The sequence below is a fragment of the Micrasema longulum genome, unplaced genomic scaffold (genome assembly GCF_059751315.1).
Source record: "Micrasema longulum isolate JH-2025_06_02 unplaced genomic scaffold, ASM5975131v1 h1tg000430l, whole genome shotgun sequence".
NCBI classification, from domain to species: domain Eukaryota; kingdom Metazoa; phylum Arthropoda; class Insecta; order Trichoptera; family Brachycentridae; genus Micrasema; species Micrasema longulum.
In genome coordinates, this window is record NW_028277630.1 from 621725 (window position 1) to 646675 (window position 24951).

General features: G+C 36.2%; 1 protein-coding gene across 1 annotated transcript in view; it reads right to left on the reverse strand.

Annotated features, from left to right (window-relative positions):
- futsch (microtubule-associated protein futsch) overlaps positions 1-24951 on the reverse strand; it is a 242363-nt gene that overhangs the window by 941 nt on the left and 216471 nt on the right. Inside the window, exon 8 of the mRNA XM_088226424.1 lies at positions 1-24783. Within this exon, the coding sequence (XP_088082550.1) occupies positions 1-24783 (24783 nt within the window). The remainder of the gene's footprint in view (positions 24784-24951) is intronic.

Consider the following 24951-nt stretch of genomic DNA (forward strand, 5'->3'; position numbering starts at 1 on the left):
CTAAATCTTTATCTTCCCATGTTTGCTTAGCTTCGAGCAAAGCATTATAAATTTCTTTTGAGGGCTCGGTACCCGAGAACACATAATATCTAGCTCGCACTCTTTGGAAGAATTCTACTGCAGAGTAATAGGAGTTTCCATGGTGCGGAACGTATGTCAAATCCATGTAAATTGGTTGAATTTTTTTCTTATTTTTAGGTGATTCTAATTTTCGACTTTCTTTGTTTTTTTCTTGATTGATCTTATTTTTGTTTGTAACTGTTGCTGGTGGGATCTTCTTTTCCTTTTTTGGTGTAGTTTTATTCGAGTCATTTCCAATCGAGGGTGGTGCAGGGCTCGGCAGACCTAGTGGTTTTCCCCAATCTTCTATTGGGTCTTTAGAACTTGAACTTGCACCACCAGATGGCTTTTCTTTGGGATCTTTTTTATCTTTAGAAACCTTTGCTGACATTTTGATAGACGAAATTGACGAGGAAGATGAAGATGATTGGGATTCAGTTAGGGTCTCATGGGTAGAATCTTTTGATTTTAGTATCTTTAAACCTAATTCGGGAACACATTCTTTGCCATTGGTTTGATCTGATGTTGGATACTGATATTTGGATGTTATAGATGATATAAGATCAGCTCCTCTTGCTTGTCGATGTTCTTCTAAAGCCTTTTCAAAATCTAAATCAGCTTCATCTAAGAATCCTGTATCTGTACTGTATTTGACTGTTTGTTTACTTTCAGAATGTTTTTGGTGTTCGTGTGTGCTTTTTTCCATTTTGTGCAAAGATATGGGGAAATCTTCTTCGTCTGGTAATGCTCCATATATTGAAGTGCTCATTGGATCTAATATAACTTTATGATGTCGTGATAAATATTCCCGTTCAGAAGATTTTGATTCTTGCTTAACCGAATCATCAGATAAAATAGTTGACTTTTTCTCAAACATTTGTTGAACATCCGAGATTTTGTCATCAATGTTTTGTTCTAATTTATCATCCTTATCTATTGTTTCGACAAATTCCTCACTGAATTCAGAAATGGTAGTTTTGGTGGATTTTGTAGTCTTTGTATAACCATCTTGACTTTTGCTCACTGTTGTGGTTTCTACTGTTACTTTCATTTTCTCTGGAGAAATTATTTCTCTTGTTGTCACTACTGTAATTGTTTGAACTACTTCCTTACCATTTTCATGAATAACATTTGTATATACTTCAGTTTCAGTTTTTTTATCACCAATTGGAGATTTGATAGTTTTAGGCTTCAAATCCGATACAGTTGGACTTGATTTAGCTGAACCAATTGTTTGTGTATCCTCACCATCTGAATGACAAACTGGCTCACCAAAGCTGGAACCAGGTTCCAGATATGTTATTTGTGTTTTTATATCTTTCATTGTTTCTATAGATCCATCAAGTGCTTCATCAGTCGTTATTGTTTCAGTGACTGTCTTAATTATGTTTTGAGATTCATAGGACATCTCTTCTTTAGTCAAAATAGTTGTTACAGTTTGTTTGAATTTTTCTCCGCCCTTGAAAATAATTTTATTTTGAGTATCCGTATCTTTTTGTATTTTACCTGTTGGTTTGAAAAACTTCAGAAGTTGATTTATATCTGGTGTAACAGGTACTTCAGGATCCATAGCTAAAAGAGAGGGTTCAGGTTCATTAACGTCTTCCACTACTGGTGAGTTTGCTCCTTCGTGTATTTCATCTTTGGTTTCACCAACAATATCATCAAGAGTGAACCCTGGTGGTAAATACGTAATTTGAGTTTTGACATCCTTAATTGTTTCAATTGATCCGTCAACTGATTCATTAGTTGTGGTAGTTTCTATAACAGTTTTTATTGCGACTGTATCTTGAGTATCATGAATCATTTCTTCTTTTGTTGTTATTGTGGTAACAGTTTGGTTTATATTTTCATTGCCTTGTTTAATAATATTGGTCTGAGTGTCAGTTTCTGTTTTTACCTTTCCAGTCGGTTTAAACGATCTCAACATTTCAGTTAATTCATTGGTCGAACTAATTTGAGATTCTGATACAGTTATTTTAATATCTTTAGTTGTCTCCACAGCACCATCTGGATATTCATCAACAGTAGTAGTTTCAATTGTTGTTCTGAGTTTCTTAATTCTCTTATCGGAACCAGTTAATGTGTCCCTTGTTGTTACAGTTGTAACAGTTTGTTTTATTTCTTGATTATTTTTGTATATTTTATTACTAACAACATCAGTTGATGTACTTGTATCTTCAATTTCTTCACCATCATCTTCCACTGAAACCTTATCTAAGGGGCTACTAGAAATGGGAACAATATCTGTAATTGTTATTTTTCTATCCTTAGTTGTTTCTATGGACCCATCTGGAAACTCATCAACAGTGATCGTCTCTATGGTTGTTTTTATTTTCTCTACCTCATTATTTTCATTGCAAAAGTTTTGCCGACTTGTTATAGTAGTGATAGTTCTAGTAATGTTTACTCCGTTTTGAACAGTGCCAAGTGTCTCACTCTCGGTTGTAGCTTCAACTTCTCCGGTGGGTTTCAGATCTTTCAAAATGTTCTCTAAGCTTCTAGAACATGTAGATTTGTATTCTGACACCGTCACCTTAATATCCTTCTGTGTTTCAATTGTACCATCTGGATATTCATTTACAGTGATTGTTTCTACAGTGGTTCTTACTTTTTTAGAATCGCTATTGGTAATCGCTACAAGAATATCTCGTGTTGTTACTACTGTTATTGTTTGAGAAATATTTTCTCCATTTTTTACTATTTGTTTGGAAGACACGTCTGTATCAACCGTGGAATCCTCAATGTGAAACTCGTCATCATCTTTTACTTCTAAAATATCTGGAACAACATCTGAAATTGAAACTTTTGTATCTATTGCGGTTTTAATTGTTCCGTCTGGATATTCATCGGTAGTTTTAGTTCTAACTGTGGTTTTAATTTTACTAACATACCCTTCTTCATCACCTAAGTCTTCTTCTACTTTTGTTATTACTGTGGTTCGAATAAGCTGAATATTTCCTTCATTAATCGTTTCAGTGAATTTTTCTTCACTTTGCCGGTTTTCTCCAACTGTTTGATAACATTGAAGTATATTTTCCAAACTTGATGATTTTTCAGGTGATATATCTGCTATTGTCACTTTGACATCCTTAAATGTTTCTTTAGACATATCTGGGTATTCATTTATTGTTGTTGTTTCAGTTGTAGTGCGGAGCTGTTTCTTTAGTTGACCTTTATTCGAAATTGTATCCCGTCGAGTAACTGTAGTTATGGTTTGTTTTATTTCCATGGAATTTTCCTTGATAATATTCACTTTGACATCAGTTTCCGTTGATGTATCATCCAAAATTTCTTCATCTGTTTCATCTGAATAATCATAAATATTTATATTAATTTCCACCTTCTTTTCAGTTTTTCCATCAGGACTTTCATCTTCTGTAGTTATTTCAACTGTCTCTTTAATTTTCCGTGGAATTAAATTAATATCACACATGGTCTCTTTAGTAATTAATTTTGTCACAGTTCGTTTAATAGTGTAACACTCAACATTAATAAATTCGGTATGTTTTTCTGTTTTACACATTTTTTCACCAACAGATTTTAAATCTTTTATTTTAAGCAATTCACTTGAGATAGATTTATTTTCAGTGATTTCACATGTTCCATTACTCGCATTTTCTTCTATTTTATGGTCAATAGCAGTGATATTTTCATTTAGATTAGCCGACGTTGATTTTAATGTAGAAGAACATTCTGATATAGTTGTTTTAGTATCTTTTGTAGTTTTAGTTGAACCATCTGATCCTTTGCTAACAGTAGTTGTTTCAATAGTTGTTTTTATACTTTGAGGAGTTCCATCTTCTTTTGACATAACTTCGTTTGTTGTTACAGTTGTAATTGTTTGAGTAACTACATTTTCACCTTCCTTAATAATTTTTGTTGTCGTGTCTGTTTCTGTAGTGAATTTTCCTACTGAATGTTGAATCCCGCTCAGCATTTCAGATCGTACAGTGTCGGAGTTATCTGGTTGCTTTGGAAGTTTTTCCGTCGATGTTGATATCTTTTGAGCTACAAAATCATCACCAATATTAGTTGTTTTAGTCACAATATCACCATTTGATGTTTTAGAAATAGGCTTAATTCCACTTCCATTGTCTTCTTTTACAAAACTAGAAATGTCGATAGTCTTTGATTCTGAATCTTCATGTCCATCTCCAATATCTGAGTCAGGCTTTGAACTTTCAGAAGAAAATTTACTTATCGGACTAACCGGTGCTGTTGGAGGTGTAGATTGTCCACTTTTATTTTTATCTGCTATTAAAAATTGTGTTTCATTTTGTTTCTCTACATCAGCTATATCAGGTGTACTTTTCCCAGAAATTATTAGTTCTTCATCGGTTGTAATATCCTGATTTAAAACTAAATCTTTAGTTTTTGTAATTAATGAATTGCCAAATTGAGGATTATTTTCTTCAGATATTGATTCGGAAATTATTTCTTTCATGTGCTTGACATCTCCATTGGCTAAAAGCTTATTACTGTTTTCTGATGATGAGAACTCAATGGATGCAGTGCTTAAATCTGTACTCATTAGAGTATTTTTTGCTGTGTCTACTTGTTCCACTTTACTTATTTTGACACCAACCAAATCTTTTTGAACTAGATTATCCAATTGATGGAAAGATTTTACTTCGTGAGACTCTTTTTCTATATTTACTGTATTAATTTCACGTGTTTCCCGTCTCAATGATTCATCAACCACACTTTCGTTTGAAAATACTTTAGATGAAATTTTTGAGGATTCGTCATCAATATTAATAATAATTTTTGATGACACTTGTAATTTTTCTTCGTGTAATGTTGCAGACTTCTGAACATCTGTCTTTGTTTCAAGTACTGATTCATGGCGTACATTGTTTTTAATAGAGGCATCATAAGACGTTTCACATTTTTTAGAATCCTTTTCAAGTAAATCAGTTGATTGCGAAGGTAAAGTTATCGGTTCTTCAAAAATCTTGGTTGAGGATTCTAGAAAACTTTTATCTTGTGAAATGACAGATTTGGACAATTGATCACTATTATTTGAGGTCATGGTTTGAGAACTGGCAATGGTTGTTTCAACTAATTTAGAAGAACTTTCTAAATGTGCAGATGTTTGTGATTTTTCTGTTACTTCAGATATTGACAAATCATCTTCACTGTCAGTATCAATTTCTTTAGTATGTTGTTTTGTTGGAGATTTTTCACCAATTGAATATTTTACTTCCAGAGGAGGTTGTTCAATATACTTACTCTTTGAACTATCCGTATGTGATGAATCTGAGGCTGAAAAAATCACCTTTGAGGATATTTCATCACCTACTTTCTGTATCTTAGCTTCTTCTGTAGATTTTATTTCAGAAAAATCATGGTCATCAAATGTGTCAATAAATGTTTTTACCGTTGTGTCATCAGAAATGTCTTGTACTACTTTTTGAGATTCACTATCACGTTTTTCCTTGGGCGGACAAATGACAATTTCAGGGGAGGAAGGAATATGAAGCACAATTTCCGATATGTTGATGTCCTTATTAAGTAATGGAGGTTCAACCACAGATGAAGGAATTATTTTTATTTCATCTATGTCATCAAGCTCTCCAATTGATCGTTTACTGAGGCGGTGCTGTTGAATAGATAATTTTCGTTCAGGTTTTTGATCAACTGAGCCGTCATCTACCTCTTCTGATTCCTGAAAATGACGATGAATATTCTCAGTTAATATTAAGGATTTGACTGGCGATAAAGTTTCGTCACCTTTCTCAAAAGCAGGAGGAGAAACATCAGATTTATTAAGATGTTTGTCATTATCAAAGTTCGGGGATTCATCATCTTTGAGTTTAACTGATTCTTTTACTAGCGTTGGCTCAATAACCTTAATTAGACTGTGGTGATCTTCGATGAATATTGGCGATTTGGCAGAAGAGGATATCTCACTAATTATCTCAGAAGCAGATGAAATAACAGAACCTTTCCTAGATTCGTTGTCATCAAGATCATGGGATTCTTGGCCTTGAAGATCCGGAGTTTTCTTTCCATGTATCGGTAAAGTCTCTTTCACAGGACTATGATGATCATCAGCTTCTATTAGAGATTTTGCAGGTGATAATGCCTCATCGACTGTTTCAGATGCAGGGGTTGAAACAAAAGAACGTTTCCTTGATTTCTCATCATCAACGTCATGAGATTCTCTTTCTTGGACGTCTGGACTTATCTTTCCCTGCATTAATGTTATATCTTTAACAGGAGAATGATGTTCGTCGGTTACTGTTGGAGATTTTGCGGGACTATGAAGTTTGCCAGTTATTGGAGATTTTGCAGGTAATATTGCCTCATCGGGTTTTTCAGAAGCAGGAGATAATAAAACAGAACCTTTCTGAGATTCCACAAAATCAAGATCATGGGGTTTTATATCTACTAGGTCTAGAATTTTCTTTCCATGAATTGGTGTTACTTCTTTAACTTCTTTAGCTACTGGAGATTTTGCAGGTGATAATGCCTCATAAACTGTTTCAGATTTAACAGGACTATGATGCTTTTCGGTTACTATTGGAGATATTGCAGGTGATGTTGCCTCATCAGCTTTAACAGAAACAGGAGATGAAATAATAGAACCTTTCCTTGATGTGTTATCATCAGGATCATGGGATTCTTCCCCTTGAAGATCCGGAGTTTTCTTACCATGTATTGGTAAAGTCTCTTTTACAGGACTATGATGATCCTCAGCAGCTACTGCAGATTTTGCAGGTGATAATGCCTCATCAACTGTTTCAGATGCAGGAGTCGGAACAATAGAACCTTTCCTTGATTTCTCATCATCAACGTCATGAGATTCTCTCTCTTCGACGTCTGGACTTTTCTTACCATGAATTGGTGTTACTTCTTTAACAGGACTATGGTGCTTGTCGGTTACTATTGGAGATTTTGCAGGTGATGTTGCCTCATCAGCATTTACAGAAGCAGAAGATGAAATAATAGAACTTTTCCTTGATGTGTTATCATCAAGATCATGGGATTCTTCCCCTTGAAGATCCGGAGTTTTCTTACCGTGTATTGGTAAAGTCTTCTTAACAGGACTATGATGATCCTTAACAGCTACTGGAGATTTTGCAGATGATAATGCCTCATCAACTGGCTCAAATGCAGGAGTTGGAACGATAGAACCTTTTCTTGATTTCTCATCATCAAAGTCATGAGATTCTCTCTCTTCGACGTCTGGACTTTTCTTACCATGAATTGGTGTTACTTCTTTAACAGGACTATGATGCTTATCGGTTACTATTTGAGATTTTGCAGGTGATGTTGCCTCATCAGCTTTTACAGAAGCAGAAGATGAAATAATAGAACCTTTCCTTGATGTGTTATCATCAAGATCATAGGATTCTTCCCCTTCAAGATCCGGAGTTTTCTTACCATGTTTTAATAAAGTCTCTTTAATAGGACTGTGATGATCCTCAGCAGCTACTGGAGATTTTGCAGGTGATAATGCCTCATCGACTGTTTCAGATTTAACAGGACTTTGATACTTTTCGGTTACTATTGGAGATTTTGCAGGTGATGTTGCCTCATCAGCTTTAACAGAAGCAGGAGATGAAATAATTGAACCTTTCCTTGATGTGTTATCATCAGGATCAAGGGATTCTTCCCCTTGAAGATCCGGAGTTTTCTTACCATGTATTGGTAAAGTCTCTTTTACAGGACTATGATGATCCTCAGCAGCTACTGCAGATTTTGCAGGTGATAATGCCTCATCAACTGTTTCAGATGCAGGAGTCGGAACAATAGAACCTTTCCTAGATTTCTCATCATCAACGTCATGAGATTCTCTCTCTTCGACGTCTGGACTTTTCTTACCATGAATTGGTGTTACTTCTTTAACAGGACTATGATGCTTGTCGGTTACTATTGGAGATTTTGCAGGTGATGTTGCCTCATCAGCTTTAACAGAAGCAGGAGATGAAATAATAGAACCTTTCCTAGATGTGTTATCATCAGGATCATGGGATTCTTCCCCTTGAAGATCCGGAGTTTTCTTACCATGTATTGGTAAAGTCTCTTTAACAGGACTATGATGATCCTCAGCAGCTACTGGAGATTTTGCAGGTGATAATGCTTCATCAACTAGCTCAAATGCGGGAGTCGGAACAATAGAACCTTTCCTTGATTTCTCATCATCAACGTCATGAGATTCTCTCTCTTCGACGTCTGGACTTTTCTTACCATGAATTGGTGTTACTTCTTTAACAGGACTATGATGCTTATCGGTTACTTTTGGAGATTTTGCAGGTGATGGTGCCTCATCAGCTTTTACAGAAGCAGAAGATGAAATAATAGAACCTTTCCTTGATGTGTTATCATCAAGATCATGGGATTCTTCCCCTTGAAGATCCGGAGTTTTCTTACCATGTTTTAATAAAGTCTCTTTAATAGGACTGTGATGATCCTCAGCAGCTACTGGAGATTTTGCAGGTGATAATGCCTCATCAACTGTTTCAGATTTAACAGGACTTTGATACTTTTCGGTTACTATTGGAGATTTTGCAGGTGATGTTGCCTCATCAGCTTTAACAGAAGCAGGAGATGAAATAATAGAACCTTTCCTTGATGTGTTATCATCAGGATCATGGGATTCTTCCCCTTGAAGATCCGGAGTTTTCTTACCATGTATTGGTAAAGTCTCTTTTACAGGACTATGATGATCCTCAGCAGCTACTGCAGATTTTGCAGGTGATAATGCCTCATCAACTGTTTCAGATGCAGGAGTCGGAACAATAGAACCTTTCCTAGATTTCTCATCATCAACGTCATGAGATTCTCTCTCTTCGACGTCTGGACTTTTCTTACCATGAATTGGTGTTACTTCTTTAACAGGACTATGATGCTTGTCGATTACTATTGGAGATTTTGCAGGTGATGTTGCCTCATCAGCTTTAACAGAAGCAGGAGATAAAATAATAGAACCTTTCCTAGATGTGTTATCATCAGGATCATGGGATTCTTCCCCTTGAAGATCCGGAGTTTTCTTACCATGTATTGGTAAAGTCTCTTTAACAGGACTATGATGATCCTCAGCAGCTACTGGAGATTTTGCAGGTGATAATGCTTCATCAACTGGCTCAAATGCAGGAGTTGGAACTTTAGAACCTTTTCTTGATTTCTCATCATCAAAGTCATGAGATTCTCTCTCTTCGACGTCTGGACTTTTCTTACCATGAATTGGTGTTACTTCTTTAACAGGACTATGATGCTTGTCGGTTACTATTGGAGATTTTGCAGGTGATGTTGCCTCATCAGCTTTAACAGAAGCAGGAGATGAAATAATAGAACCTTTCCTAGATGTGTTATCATCAGGATCATGGGATTCTTCCCCTTGAAGATCCGGAGTTTTCTTACCATGTATTGGTAAAGTCTCTTTAACAGGACTATGATGATCCTCAGCAGCTACTGGAGATTTTGCAGGTGATAATGCCTCATCAACTGTTTCAGATTTAACAGGACTTTGATACTTTTCGGTTACTATTGGAGATTTTGCAGGTGATGTTGCCTCATCAGCTTTAACAGAAGCAGGAGATGAAATAATAGAACCTTTCCTTGATGTGTTATCATCAGGATCATGTGATTCTTCCCCTTGAAGATCCGGAGTTTTCTTACCATGTATTGGTAAAGTCTCTTTTACAGGACTATGATGATCCTCAGCAGCTACTGGAGATTTTGCAGGTGATAATGCCTCATCAACTGTTTCAGATGCAGGAGTCGGAATAATAGAACCTTTTCTAGATTTCTCATCATCAACGTCATGAGATTCTCTCTCTTCGACGTCTGGACTTTTCTTACCATGAATTGGTGTTACTTCTTTAACAGGACTATGATGCTTGTCGGTTACTATTGGAGATTTTGCAGGTGATGTTGCCTCATCAGCTTTAACAGAAGCAGGAGATGAAATAATAGAACCTTTCCTAGATGTGTTATCATCAGGATCATGGGATTCTTCCCCTTGAAGATCCGGAGTTTTCTTACCATGTATTGGTAAAGTCTCTGTAACAGGACTATGATGATCCTCAGCAGCTACTGGAGATTTTGCAGGTGATAATGCTTCATCAACTGGCTCAAATGCAGGAGTTGGAACAATAGAACCTTTTCTTGATTTCTCATCATCAAAGTCATGAGATTCTCTCTCTTCGACGTCTGGACTTTTCTTACCATGAATTGGTGTTACTTCTTTAACAGGACTATGATGCTTATCGGTTACTATTGGAGATTTTGCAGGTGATGTTGCCTCATCAGCTTTTACAGAAGCAGAAGATGAAATAATAGAACCTTTCCTTGATGTGTTATCATCAAGATCATGGGATTCTTCCCCTTGAAGATCTGGAGTTTTCTTACCATGTATTGGTAAAGTCTCTTTTACAGGACTATGATGATCCTCAGCAGCTACTGGAGATTTTGCAGGTGATAATGCCTCATCAACTGTTTCAGATGCAGGAGTCGGAACAATAGAACCTTTCCTTGATTTCTCATCATCAACGTCATGAGATTCTCTCTCTTCGACGTTTGGACTTTTCTTACCATGAATTGGTGTTACTTCTTTAACAGGACTATGATGCTTGTCGGTTCCTGTTGGAGATTTTGCAGGTGATGTTGCCTCATCAGCTTTAACAGAAACAGGAGATGAAATAATAGAACCTTTCCCAGATGTGTTATCATCAAGATCAGGGGATTCTTCCCCTTGAAGATCCGGAGTTTTCTTACCATGTATTGGTAAAGTCTCTTTAACAGGACTATGATGATCCTCAGCAGCTACTGGAGATTTTGCAGGTGATAATGCCTCATCAACTGGCTCAAATGCAGGAGTCGGAACAATAGAACCTTTCCTTGATTTCTCATCATCAACGTCATGAGATTCTCTCTCTTCGACGTCTAGACTTTTCTTTCCATGCATTGGTGTTACTTCTTTAACAGGACTATGATGCTTGTCGGTTACTATTGGAGATTTTGCAGGTGATGCTGCCTCATCAACTGTTTCAGATTTAACAGGACTATGATGCTTTTCGGTTACTGTTGGAGATTTTGCAGGTGATGTTGCCTCATCAGCTTTAACAGAAGCAGGAGATGAAATAATAGAACCTTTCCTAGATGTGTTATCATCAAGATCATGGGATTCTTCCCCTTGAAGATCCGGAGTTTTCTTACCATGTATTGGTAAAGTCTCTTTAACAGGACTATGATGATCCTCAGCAGCTACTGGAGATTTCGCAGGTGATAATGCCTCATCAACTGGCTCAAATGCAGGAGTCGGAACAATAGAACCTTTCCTTGATTTCTCATCATCAACGTCATGAGATTCTCTCTCTTCGACGTCTGTACTTTTCTTTCCATGCATTGGTGTTACTTCTTTAACAGGACTATGATGCTTGTCGGTTACTATTGGAGATTTTGCAGGTGATGCTGCCTCATCAACTGTTTCAGATTTAACAGGACTATGATGCTTTTCGGTTACTGTTGGAGATTTTGCAGGTGATGTTGCCTCATCAGCTTTAACAGAAGCAGGAGATGAAATAATAGAACCTTTCCTAGATGTGTTATCATCAGGATCATGGGATTCTTCCCCTTGAAGATCCGGAGTTTTCTTACCATGTATTGGTAAAGTCTCTTTAACAGGACTATGATGATCCTCAGCAGCTACTGGAGATTTTGCAGGTGATAATGCCTCATCAACTGTTTCAGATGCAGGAGTCGGAACAATAGAACCTTTCCTTGATTTCTCATCATCAACGTCATGAGATTCTCTCTCTTCGACGTCTGGACTTTTCTTTCCATGCATTGGTGTTACTTCTTTAACAGGACTATGATGCTTGTCGGTTACTATTGGAGATTTTGCAGGTGATGCTGCCTCATCAACTGTTTCAGATTTAACAGGACTATGATGCTTTTCGGTTACTGTTGGAGATTTTGCAGGTGATGTTGCCTCATCAGCTTTAACAGAAGCAGGAGATGAAATAATAGAACCTTTCCTAGATGTGTTATCATCAGGATCATGGGATTCTTCCCCTTGAAGATCCGGAGTTTTCTTACCATGTATTGGTAAAGTGTCTTTAACAGGACTATGATGATCCTTAACGGCTACTGGAGATTTTGCAGGTGATAATGCCTCATCAACTGGCTCAAATGCAGGAGTCGGAACAATAGAACCTTTCCTTGATTTCTCATCATCAACGTCATGAGATTCTCTCTCTTCGACGTCTGGACTTTTCTTTCCATGCATTGGTGTTACTTCTTTAACAGGACTATGATGCTTGTCGGTTACTATTGGAGATTTTGCAGGTGATGCTGCCTCATCATCTGTTTCAGATTTAACAGGACTATGATGCTTTTCGGTTACTGTTGGAGATTTTGCAGGTGATGTTGCCTCATCAGCTTTAACAGAAGCAGGAGATGAAATAATAGAACCTTTCCTAGATGTGTTATCATCAGGATCATGGGATTCTTCCCCTTGAAGATCCGGAGTTTTCTTACCATGTATTGGTAAAGTCTCTTTAACAGGACTATGATGATCCTCAGCAGCTACTGGAGATTTTGCAGGTGATAATGCCTCATCAACTGGCTCAAATGCAGGAGTCGGAACAATAGAACCTTTCCTTGATTTCTCATCATCAACGTCATGAGATTCTCTCTCTTCGACGTCTGGACTTTTCTTTCCATGCATTGGTGTTACTTCTTTAACAGGACTATGATGCTTGTCGGTTACTATTGGAGATTTTGCAGGTGATGCTGCCTCATCAACTGTTTCAGATTTAACAGGACTATGATGCTTGTCGGTTACTATTGGAGATTTTGCAGGTGATGTTGCCTCATCAGCTTTTACAGAAGCAGGAGGTGAAATAATAGATTCTTTCCTAGATGTGTTATCATCAAGATCATGGGATTCTTCCCCTTGAAGATCCGGAGTCTTCTTACCATGTATTGGTAAAGTCTCTTTAACAGGACTATGATGATCCTTAGCAGCTACTGGAGATTTTGCAGATGATAATGCCTCATCAACTGTTTCAGATGCAGGAGTTGAAACAATAGAATCTTTCCTAGATTTCTCATCATCAACGTCATGAGATTCTCTCTCTTCGACGTCTGGACTTTTCTTACCATGAATTGGTGTTACTTCTTTAACAGGACTATGATGCTTGTCGGTTACTATTGGAGATTTTGCAGGTGATGTTGCCTCATCAGCTTTAACAGAAGCAGGAGATGAAATAATAGAACCTTTCCTAGATGTGTTATCATCAGGATCATGGGATTCTTCCCCTTGAAGATCCGGAGTTTTCTTACCATGTATTGGTAAAGTCTCTTTAACAGGACTATGATGATCCTCAGCAGCTTTTGGAGATTTTGCAGGTGATAATGCCTCATCAACTATTTCAGATGCAGGAGTCGGAACAATAGAATCTTTTCTTGATTTCTCATCATCAACGTCATGCAATTCTCTCTCTTGGACATCTGGACTTTTCTTTCCATGCATTAGTGTTACTTCTTTAACAGGACTATGATAGTTGTCGGTTACTGTTGGAGATTTTGCAGGTGATGTTGCCTCATCAGCTTTAACAGAAGCAGGAGATGTAATAATAGAACCTTTCCCAGATGTGTTATCATCAAGATCAGGGGATTTTTCCCCTTGAAGATCCGGAGTCTTCTTACCATGTATTGGTAAAGTCTCTTTAACAGGACTATGATGATCCTTAGCAGCTACTGGAGATTTTGCAGATGATAATGCCTCATCAACTGTTTCAGATGCAGGAGTTGAAACAATAGAATCTTTTCTAGATTTCTCATCATCAACGTCATGCGATTCTCTCTCTTGGACATCTGGACTTTTCTTACCATGAATTGGTGTTACTTCTTTAACAGGACTATGATGCTTGTCGGTTACTATTGGAGATTTTGCAGATGATGTTGCCTCATCAGCTTTTACAGAAGCAGGAGGTGAAATAATAGATTTTTTCCTAGATGTGTTATCATCAAGATCATGGGGTTCTTCCCCTTGAAGATCCGGAGTTTTTTTATCATGCATTGGTACAGTCTCTTTAACAGGACTGTGATGATCCTCAGCAGCTACTGGAGATTTTGCAGGTGATAATGCCTCATCAACTGGCTCAAATGCAGGAGTTGGAACAATAGAACCTTTTCTTGATTTCTCATCATCAACGTCATGAAATTCTCTCTCTTGGACGTCTGGACTTTTCTTCCCATGCATTAGTGTTACTTCTTTAACAGGACTATGATAGTTGTCGGTTACTGTTGGAGATTTTGCAAGTGCTAATGCCTCATTAACTTTTACAGAATCAGGAGATGAATTAACAGAACCTTTCTTTGATTTGTTATCACCAACATCATGGAATTCTTCCTTCTTAAGATCCAGATTTATCTTTCCATGTATTGGTACGGTCTCTTTACGAGGACTATGATGATCCTCAGCAGCTATTGGAGATTTTGCAGGTGATAACGCCTCATCAACTGTTATAAATGCAGAAGTTGAAACAATAGAACCTTTCCTTGATTTCTCATCATCAACGTCATGCGATTCTCTCTCTTGGAGGTCTGGACTTTTCTTTTCACGCATTGGTGTTATATCTTTAACAGGACTATAATGTTCGTCGGTTAGCGTAGGAGATTTTGCAGGTGAAAATGCTTCATTATCTTTTTCAGAAGCAAGAGATGAAATAACAGAACCTTTATTTGATTTGTTATCATCAACATCATGGATTTTTTTCCCTTTAAGATCCAGAGTTATCTTTCCATGTATTGGTACAGTCTCTTGAAGAGGACTTTGATGATCCTCAGCAGCTAAAGATTTTGCATGTAATATTGCATCATCGGGCTTATCAGAAGCAGGAGATGATATAACTGAACCTTTCCGAGATTTGACATCATCAACATCATGAGATTCCTCCCCTTCAAGAACCGGAGTTTTCGTTCTATGCGTTGGTTCAGTTTCATTAACAGGACTTTGATGATCTTCTGCAACTATTGGAGATTTTGTAGGTGATAAAGCTTTATCGACTTTTTCGCATGCAGATGAAATAATATAATCCTTTAAAGATTTTACGACATCAACGTCATGGGATTCTTCCTCTTCATCATCTTGTGTTATATCTCCAAGTATCTTAGCAATTTCTTTCATGGGAGTAAGTTCATCAGGTTTTTCAGAAGCAGGAGATGAAATACCAGAGCCTTTCCGAGATTTATCAAAAACATGGGATTTTTCATCTTTGCTATCTATCTTTACAGAAGGAGAAAATGAAAAAGGAGTCTCTTTCTTGGATTTGTCAACATCAACATCATGGGATTTTATATCTATAAGGACCGGAGTTTTGTTTTCATGCATTGGTGTTGTCTCTTTCAAAGGGCTATGATGTTTGTCAATTACTATTGGAGATTTTGCGGGTGATAATGCCTCATCAACTTTCTCAGTAGTAGGAGAAGAAACAATAGAATCTTTCCTTGATTTCTCATCATCGTCATGAGAATCTCTCTCTTTGACATCTGGACTTTTCGTTTCATGCATTGGTGTCATTTCTTGAACAGGACTAGGATGTTCGTCGGTTACTATTGGAGATCTTGCGGGTGATATTGCCTCATCAACTTTCTCAGAAGCAGAAGATAAAACAGGAGAACCTTTCCAAGATTTTTCATCATCAACATCATGGGATTCTTTCTCACTGATGTCTGGAGTTTTCTTTCCTTGCATCGGTGTAATTTCTTTAACAGGACTATGATGTTTGTCAGTAACTCTTAGAGATTCTGCAGGTGATATTGCCTCATTAACTTTTTCAGAAACAGGATAGGATATAATAGAACCTTTCCTAGATTTGTTATCATCAACTTCATGTGATTCTTCCTCTTGAAGGTCCGGAGTTTTTTTCCCGTGCGTTGATACAGTCTCTTTAACAGGACTATGATGATCCTCAGCAACTATAAGAGATTTTGTAGGTGATAATGCTTCATCAACTATTTCAGAAGCAGGAGATGAAATAATAGAACCTTTCCTAGATTTGTCATCATCAACATCATGGGATTCTTTTTCATTGACGTCTGGAGTTTTCTTTCCTTGCATTGGTGTAATTTCTTTAACAGGACTATGATTTTTTTCAGTTACTATTAGAGATTCCGCAGGTGATATTGCCTCATCAACTTTTTCAGAAACAGGAGAAGATATAATAGAACCTTTCCTAGATTTTTTATCATCAACATCTTGGGAGTCTGTCTCTTTGATGTCTGGACTAATCTTTCCATGCGTTGGTGGTATTTCTTTAACAGGACTATGATGTCCATCAGATACTATTGAAGATTTTGCAGGTGATAATCCCTCATCAACTATATCAGGAGCAGGAGATAAAATAATAGAACCTTTCCTAGATTCGTCATCAATGTCATGGGATTCTTCCTCCTTGTCGTCCAGTGTATTCTTTTTATGCATAGATACAGTCTCTTTAACAGGACTATGACGATCCTCAGCGACTAGAGATTTTGCAGGTGATAACGCCTCATCAACTTTTTCAGAAGCAGGAGACGAAATAAAAGAACCATTCCTAGATTTATCACTATCATCGTCATGAGATTCTTCCTCTTTGTCATCTGGAGTTTTTTTCCCATGTATCGTTGTAATATCTTTAACAGGACCGTGATGTTCGTCGGTGATTCTTAAAGACTTTGCTGGTGATAATGCCTTACTACCTTTCTCAGTGGTTGGAGATAAAATAGGAGAAGATTTCCTAGATTTTTCATCATCAACATTATGGGATTCATTCTCATTGACGTCTGGGGTTTTCTTCGCTTGCGTCGGTGTAATTTCTTTAACAGGACTATGATGTTTGTCAGTTACTATTAGAGATTCCGCAGGTGATATTGCTTCATCAACTTTTTCGGAATCAGGAGAGGATATAATAGAACCTTTCCTAGATTTGTCATCATCAACATCAAGGGATTCTTTCTCATTGACGTCTGGAGTTTTCTTTCTTTGCATCGGTGTAATTTCTTTAACAGGACTATGATGTTTATCAGTTACTATAAGAGATTCCGTAGATGATATTACCTCATCAACTTTTTCAGAAACTGGAGAGGATATAATAGAACCTTTCCTAGATTTTTCATCATCAACATAATGGGAGTCTGTCTCTTTGACGTCTGGACTAATCTTTCCATGCGTTGGTGTTATTTCTTTAACAGGACTATGCTGTCCATCAGGTACTATTGAAGATTTTGCATGCGTTGATACGGTCTCTTTAACAGGTCTATGATGATCCTCAGCAACTATAAGAGATTTTGTAGGTAATAATGCCTCATCAACTCTATCAGAAGCAGGAGATGAAATAATAGAACCTTTCCTAGATTTGTCATCAACGTCATGGGATTCTTCCTCCGTCTCGTCCGGAGTTTTCTTTTCATGGATAGGTACAGTCTCTTCAACAGGACTATGATGATCCTTAGCGACTATTAAAGATTTTGCAGGTGATAACGCCTCATTAACTTCTTTAGATGCAGGAGACGAAATAATAGAACCTTTCCCAGATTTGTTTTCATCAACTTCATGGGACTCTTCCTCTTTGAGGTCTGGAGTTTTCTTTCCATGCATTGATGTAATTTCTTCAACAGGACTATGTTGTTGGTCAGGTATATTTGGAGATTTTGCAGGTGATAATGCCTCATCAACTTTTTCAAAAGCAGGAGATGAAATAATAGAACCTTTCTTAGATTTGTCATCAACGCCATGAGATTCTTCCTCCGTCTCGTCCGGAGATTTCTTTTTATGCATAGGTACAGTATCTTTAATAGGACTATGACGATCCTTAGCGAATATTAGAGATTTTGCAGGTGATAAAGCCTCATTAACTTTTTCAGAAACAGGAGAGGAAAAAAAAGAACCTTTCCTAGTTTTGAGATCATCATCATCATCATCATGGTATGCTTTCATGTCATCTGGAGTTTTCTTCTCATGTATCATTGTAATTTCGTTAACAGGACTATGATGTTCGTCGGTTACAATTAAAGTTTTTGCAGGTGATAACGCCTCATCAACTTTTTCAGAAGCAGGAAACGAAACAAAAGAATCTTTCCTAGATTTGTTATCATCAACCTCATGGGATTCTTCCTCTTTGAGGTCTGGAGTTTTATTTTCATGCATAAGTACAGTCTCTTTAACAGGACTATGATGTTCGTCGGTTACTATTGAAGCCAATGCTAGTGATAATGCCTTACCACCTTTCTCAGTGGTTAGAGATAAAATAGGAGAACTTTTCCTAGATTTGTCATCATCAACATCATGGGATTCTTTCTCATTGACGTCTGGAGTTTTCTTTGCTTGCATCAGTGTCATTTCTTTAACAGGACTCTGATGTTTGTCAGTTACTATTACAGATTCTGCGGGTGATATTGCCTCATCAACTTTTTCAGAAACCGGAGAAGAAAAAATAGAACCTTTCCTAGATTTAACATCATCATCGTCATTGGATCCATCCTCTTTGTCATCTAGAGTTTTTTTCCCATGTATCGTTGTAATTTCTTTATCAGGACAATGATGTTTGGCGGTTATAATTTGAGATTTTGCAGGTAATAATGCATCAACTCTCTCAGTAGTAGATGAAAAAATAGAACCTTTCCTAGATTTGTTATCATCAACTTTATGAGATTCTTCTTCTTTGAGGTCTAGAGTTTTTTTTCCATGGGTTGGTACAGTCTCTTTAACAGGACTATGATGATCCTCAGCAACCATAAGAGATTTTGTAGGGGATAATGCCTCAACTTCTTCAGAAGCAGGAGATGAAATAATAGAACCTTTCCTAGATTTGTCATTATCAACATCATGGGATTCTTCCTTCTTGACGTCCGGAGTTTTCTTATCATGCATGGGTACAGTATCTTTAACAGGACTATGATGTTTGTCCGTTCCTATTGAATTTTTTGCTGGTGATAATGCCTTAACACCGTCGTCAGTGGTTGGAGATAAAATAGGAGAACCTTTCATAGATTTTTCATTATCAACATCATGGGATTCTTTCTCATCGACGTCTGGAGTTTTCTTTCCTGGCATCGGTGTAATTTCTTTAACAGGACTATGACGTTTGTCAGTTACTACAAGAGATTTCGCAGGTGATACTGACTCATCAACTTTTTCAGAAACAGGAGAGGATATAATAGAGCCTTTCCTAGATTTTTTATCATCAACAACATGGGAGTCTGTCTCTTTTATGTTTGGACTTATCTTTTCATGCGTAAGTGTTATTTTTTGAACAGGACTATGATGTCCATCAGGTACTATTGGAGATTTTGCAGGTGATATCGCATCATCAACTATATCAGAAGCTGGAGATGAAATAATAGAACCTTTCCTAGATTTGTCATCAATGTCATGGGATTCTTCCTCCGTCTCGTCTAGAGTTTTCTTTTCATGCATAGGCACAGTGTCTTTATCAGGACTATGATGTTTGTCAGTTACTATTACAGATTCTGCGGTTGATATTGCCTCATCAACTTTTTCAGAAGCAAGTGACGAAAAAATAGAACCTTTCCTAGATTTATCACTATCATCGTCATGAGATTCTTCCTCTTTGTCATCTGGAGTTTTATTCCCATGTATCGTTGTAATATCTTTGACAGGACTTTGATATTCGTCGTTAATTATCAAAGACTTTGCTGGTGATAATGCCTTACCATCTTTCTCAGTGGTTGAAGAGAAAACAGGAGAACCTTTCCGAGATTTTTCATCATCAACATCATGGGATTCTTTCTCATTGATGTCTGGAGTTTTCTTTCCTTGCATAGGTGTAATTTCTTTAACAGGACTATGATGTTTGTCAGTTACTATTAGAGATTCCGCAGGTGATATTGCCTCATCAACTTTTTCAGAAACAGAAGAGGATAAAGGAGAACCTTTCCTAGATTTTTCATCATCAATATTTCCATGCGGTGGTGTTATTTCTTTGACAGGACTATGCTGTCGATCAGGGACTATTGAAGAGTTTTCAGTTGATAATGCCTCATCAACTATATCAGGTGCAGGAGATGAAATAATAGAACCTTTCCTAGATTTATCATCAACATCATGGGATTCTTCCTCCGTCTCCTCCGGAGTTTTCTTTTCATGCATAGGTACAGTCTCTTCAACAGGACTCTGATGATCCTCAGCGATAATAAGTGATATTGCTTCATCGGGTTTTTCAGAAGCAGGAGATGAAATAACAGAACCTTTCTGAGATTTAACTAAAACATCATGGGATTTTTCCTCTTTGCTATATATCTTTACAGAAGCAGGAGATAAAATAATAGAACCTTTTCTTGATTTCTCATCATCAACGACGTAGAATTCTCCCTCTCTGAGATCTGGAGTTGTCATTTCATGCATTGGTACAGTCTCTTTATCAGGTTTATCATATTGGTCGGTTACTATTGGAGATTTGGCAAGTGGTAATGCCTCAGCTTTTTTAGAAGCAGGAGATGAAATAAGAGATCCTGTATTTGATAACACAATATCAATTTCATCATATTCTTTATCTTTGATTGAGGAAATTTCCTTTTCGTGCATTGGTTTTATCTTTTCAGTAGGATCTTGATGATCACCAGTTGGAGTTTTAGCGGGTGGTGAATGTTCGTTTAATTTCTCAGAAGCAGAGATCAGACTGTGATCTTCATCAGTCACAATAGAAATTTCATCAGTGTCTTCTTGTTTCACTAATTTATTTTTGATTGATATTGATTTCACACTTGAATCTATTGATTCTTCATCACTTTGTAAAATTGATTTATCATATTCTTCAAGTTTTTTTTCCTTTTCTTTAGTTGGGCTCCTTTTCATAACCTCGTTTTCATTTGATGTTATTTCTATTCTTTGTGTAGCTTCTTCGTTTATATTTGATTGGGTCACACTTGTTTTACTGCGTAGACTTGTAATTTTAGATGTACTGGAAATTAGTTTTTCATTTTCATGTGTATAATTTTCAACTTTTGACTTATCGTTTGTCGACATGGTTTCATCTTCTTCAACATTTCTCTTTACAATTGTTTTGTTTTCTGTGTCGTCTTCATCCGCACTTGTTTTATTGATATTTAATTTCAAAACAGCTGGTTCAAACTGTATACTTCCTTTGGAACATATTTCTATCTCATGTCCACCATCTTCACTACTAGCAGTTACTAGCATTCTTTGAACTGTTTTTGTAGTGTCTTTGACTTTTTCGGAGTTCTCATTTTCAAATTCGCAAGTGTCAATATCTTTTTCTTCTTGAACATTAATCAGCTGTTGTTTTTCTTTAGAAACAGGTGACCCAAGTTTTATCGGTGATGTTGGGCTTGTTTTACCAGATAATATTTCAGGTATTATTTCTTCTAAACTTTTCTCAGATTTCAAAACTTCTGCCACATTGGCCACAATTTTTTCTACATCAATTTCAGATCGAAATGAAATTTCATGTGATATATTTTCCAATATCTGATTATCTTCTAACATTAATTTAGATAACTTTTGATTTGACAAGATTGTGGCAGTATCAGTTTGAAGATCTTTGCCATCTCTAAAAATTTCTTTGTGTGGAGTTTCATTAATTTCTTTATCTTCAATATCCTCAGGAATACACGGTATTTTATCTGGTGTAGAGTGAAAATCTTCAAAATGAAGATTTTCTTTCATTGGTGAATCTACGGTTGTGATATGAGTTTCACGCAATTCTGTTGTGTATGGTTGATACTCATAATCAATGTAATTATTTTGCAGTTCTTTATTCAGTTTAATATACTCTTCATTAGATAGACCAGATTGTTTCTGAGTCAATGCAACGTTATGTGGAAAAGCCGGAGATTCAGGAGCTGATCCAGGAGTTACTGTAACAACTTCTGCATGAGAAGCATGCTGTAACATTTGAACAACTAGTTCTTCCTCAACACCTTTATCAACAAATAAGTCTCCAGAACATTCTTCCAATTTATTTGGTGGTTTAATGTTCTTAAGGAAATCTAGTTCTGGTTTTTTTCTATCTTGCAGACTATCTGAAAACTCTTCATCTTTTGAAATTTTGGTTGAATGATCCTCTCTATCAAAATCTTTTGTAACAATATTAACTTTAGAACTGATATCGTCAATCTTAAACTTTTCCTCTTTCTTCTTTTCAGAGTATCCATCGAACGAGTCATAATCCACTTCTTCGTGAACAGGTAAGTCTGCCACTTCATCGGGTGTTTTGACAATATCTCGAATGGGTTGGGTTTCAAATTGGCTACTGCCAACAACAGATTGAGGAAATGGCTCTAAAGTAGATGGTGGAATTACTACATGTCTTTCTTTTTCCATTTTTTCTTCTTTGACATGCTTTTCTTCGACTATGTTATCTTCTTTAATTTCATCTAAGGGTATTCTCTCATCTTCGGGTAGGGTTGGAGCTGTAGTAGTTGCTCCTGACTCCATAGTTGTGGAAAACTTTTCTTGTGATTCAAGCATTATATTTGGTTCCGTTAATATTCTTGGCTTCTCTTCTAAATCTTCTTTACTGTCCGTCATTTTCTTTTCACTACTACCTTCTCCCTTTTCTTCAATGCTTGTTGATAATTCAGGTAACTTGTATTGTTCGTCTTTGGTTTCAGATTCACGCAATTTTTCAGATTGTTTATGTATAATTGAAGTCGCCGAACTTAAAATACTTTCGACTTGTTCTTCTAATTGATTTTTGTGTTCAGAGGACACTGATTTTATTTTGGTCGCACAAATATTTTCATAAACATTCATTTCTTCTTCCGTTTCTCTTGAAGTTTCAGTTTCTTTTGAAATATCGGCTTTTTCTAACTCAAGATTTTCTCTTGTATTACTGTAAATATGATCAGTTTTTTTCTTTTTTTCTGACTCGTGAGAGTCTCGTATATGTTTTTGCAATTCTTCTTCATTTGTATGGCTACTGTCGGGTTCATTGACTGAATCTTCTGTGTATTGATCAACTTCCTCCTTTTCAATAATAAGATATTCTTCCTCAAATTCACCTTCGACTGTTGTTTCTGTTTTTGCATCATCACCCATTCTTTCAACATCTGATTCGATAGTGTATTCAATTTTCTCTTCTGCTTCACTATCTCTATTGAAAACTGCCTCAATCTCACGAACTATTTCTTGTTCTTCACGAAGTTCATCTAACTCTTGTTGTTTAACATCATCAATTGATTTCAAACTATCATCTTCTAGTTTTTTGTCTAAAAATGAGGGAATATTAATATCTCTAATTGCTTCATCTACCTTTTTTATTTTTCTTTTGACTGGTTTTTCTTTATCGGATTTCGCTGATTTTATGAGCCTGTTAGGACTGCTTACTATTTTCAAACTCTTTACAGGTGATGATATTGGCTTTGGTCTTCTCGAAATTGGCTCTCTTTTTGGTTTAGATGTGTCTTTTTTATCAGTTTGTTTTAAATTATCTGTTTTTGGAGAAGCAGACTTGATTTTCGATTCTAAAACCTTTCGATTATTAGCGTCTTTAGCACTTTTTGCGGGAGTAGTACCAGGGCTAGTTTTTTTCACACGATTTAACAATTTCGGTCTTAAAGTTTCTTTTTCTTTCACTTGTTGAGTATCTATTTTATTATCAATAATTTTTTTTGGACTCGTTGGAGATGATTTAGCACTCTCTGTATTTTTTTCAGATGAAAGAATAAACTTTCTTTCTGTCGATTTTGTTGTTCGCGATATGCTTCTTGATCTTGCGACAGAAAGATTCGTATCTATTTTAGATTTGTGCTCACTTTTTTTTCGTATTGTTTTGTTTTCAGTTCTATCAATATCTTTAATTTTTAATTCAATTTGTCTTACACCCTGTTCATCTTCTCTTTTTGCTATTTCAGACTTCTTTTTCTCTTTTTTATCATTAAAAACATCACTGACAGCATCGGTTTTTTTATTTCTTTTGTCAATCAGGTTTTTATTTTCCTTACGCCGTTTTTCAGAAATTTTCCTATCATTCGAAAAATCAGAAATACTTTCAGTCTTCTTACTTTCAGTCTTTATTTTTTTTTCTGATATATTTTTATGCTTGCTTTGGGAGGTTGATATAGTTGTTGAAGATTTGGAGATAATCTTGCTTTCTATTTTTTTGCTCTCTTCATTTAATTCTTGTTCCTTTTCTGTCCTAAGTTTATTGTCAGTTATTTCTTTAATTATATCATCTTTTTCTCTCACGGAATCTACAATAATATTTTTATCACTTTTTGATACTTGGTCTACTTGGTCTTTATTAGATATAATTTTCTGTACATCATTGTTAATAGATTTTTCGGAAACAATTTGTTTTTCTATAACTTTGTGTTCCTTTTCTATGATTTTTTGAGTAGTTTTGGTTGTAGAGCTTTCGGACGTCACTTTTTCTTGTGTTTGTCTAGCATGTGTTGTTTGTCTATATGTTTTTAAAGTAGGTGCTACTGGAGTTATTGACTTGGCTGTACAAGTAGGGTGTCTCATAAATTCTAAATGCTTTATGCGTTCTAAGCCTTCAAAAATTTTATGTTGGGGAGTACTTCCAGGGAACATAATTCGTGTAATTGTATCATTGGGGTTGGCCGGTTGCCAAACAAGGAGTGCACATATTGATATCATATTTTGTAGAGGAAAAGTAAATTCTTTTGAATTACTTCTACTGGAGAATAGTTTTTGATCATTATTATGCCATTTTTGTAAGAAGTCTTTCACATATTTCGAATCTTTTGACGGATTTATCACATACATATCCAATGTACCTGAAAAAAGAAAATATAACAATACAGGAAAACACATTATTTGTTGTAAGTTAGTAGATGTTAGTTTATAAAATGCCATTCGATAGTTGAAGGCATCAGTAACGGAAAGTGTACAAAATGACATTAAACTGTTGAACGCCGGATATTTGAACATCTACATGTTCAAGC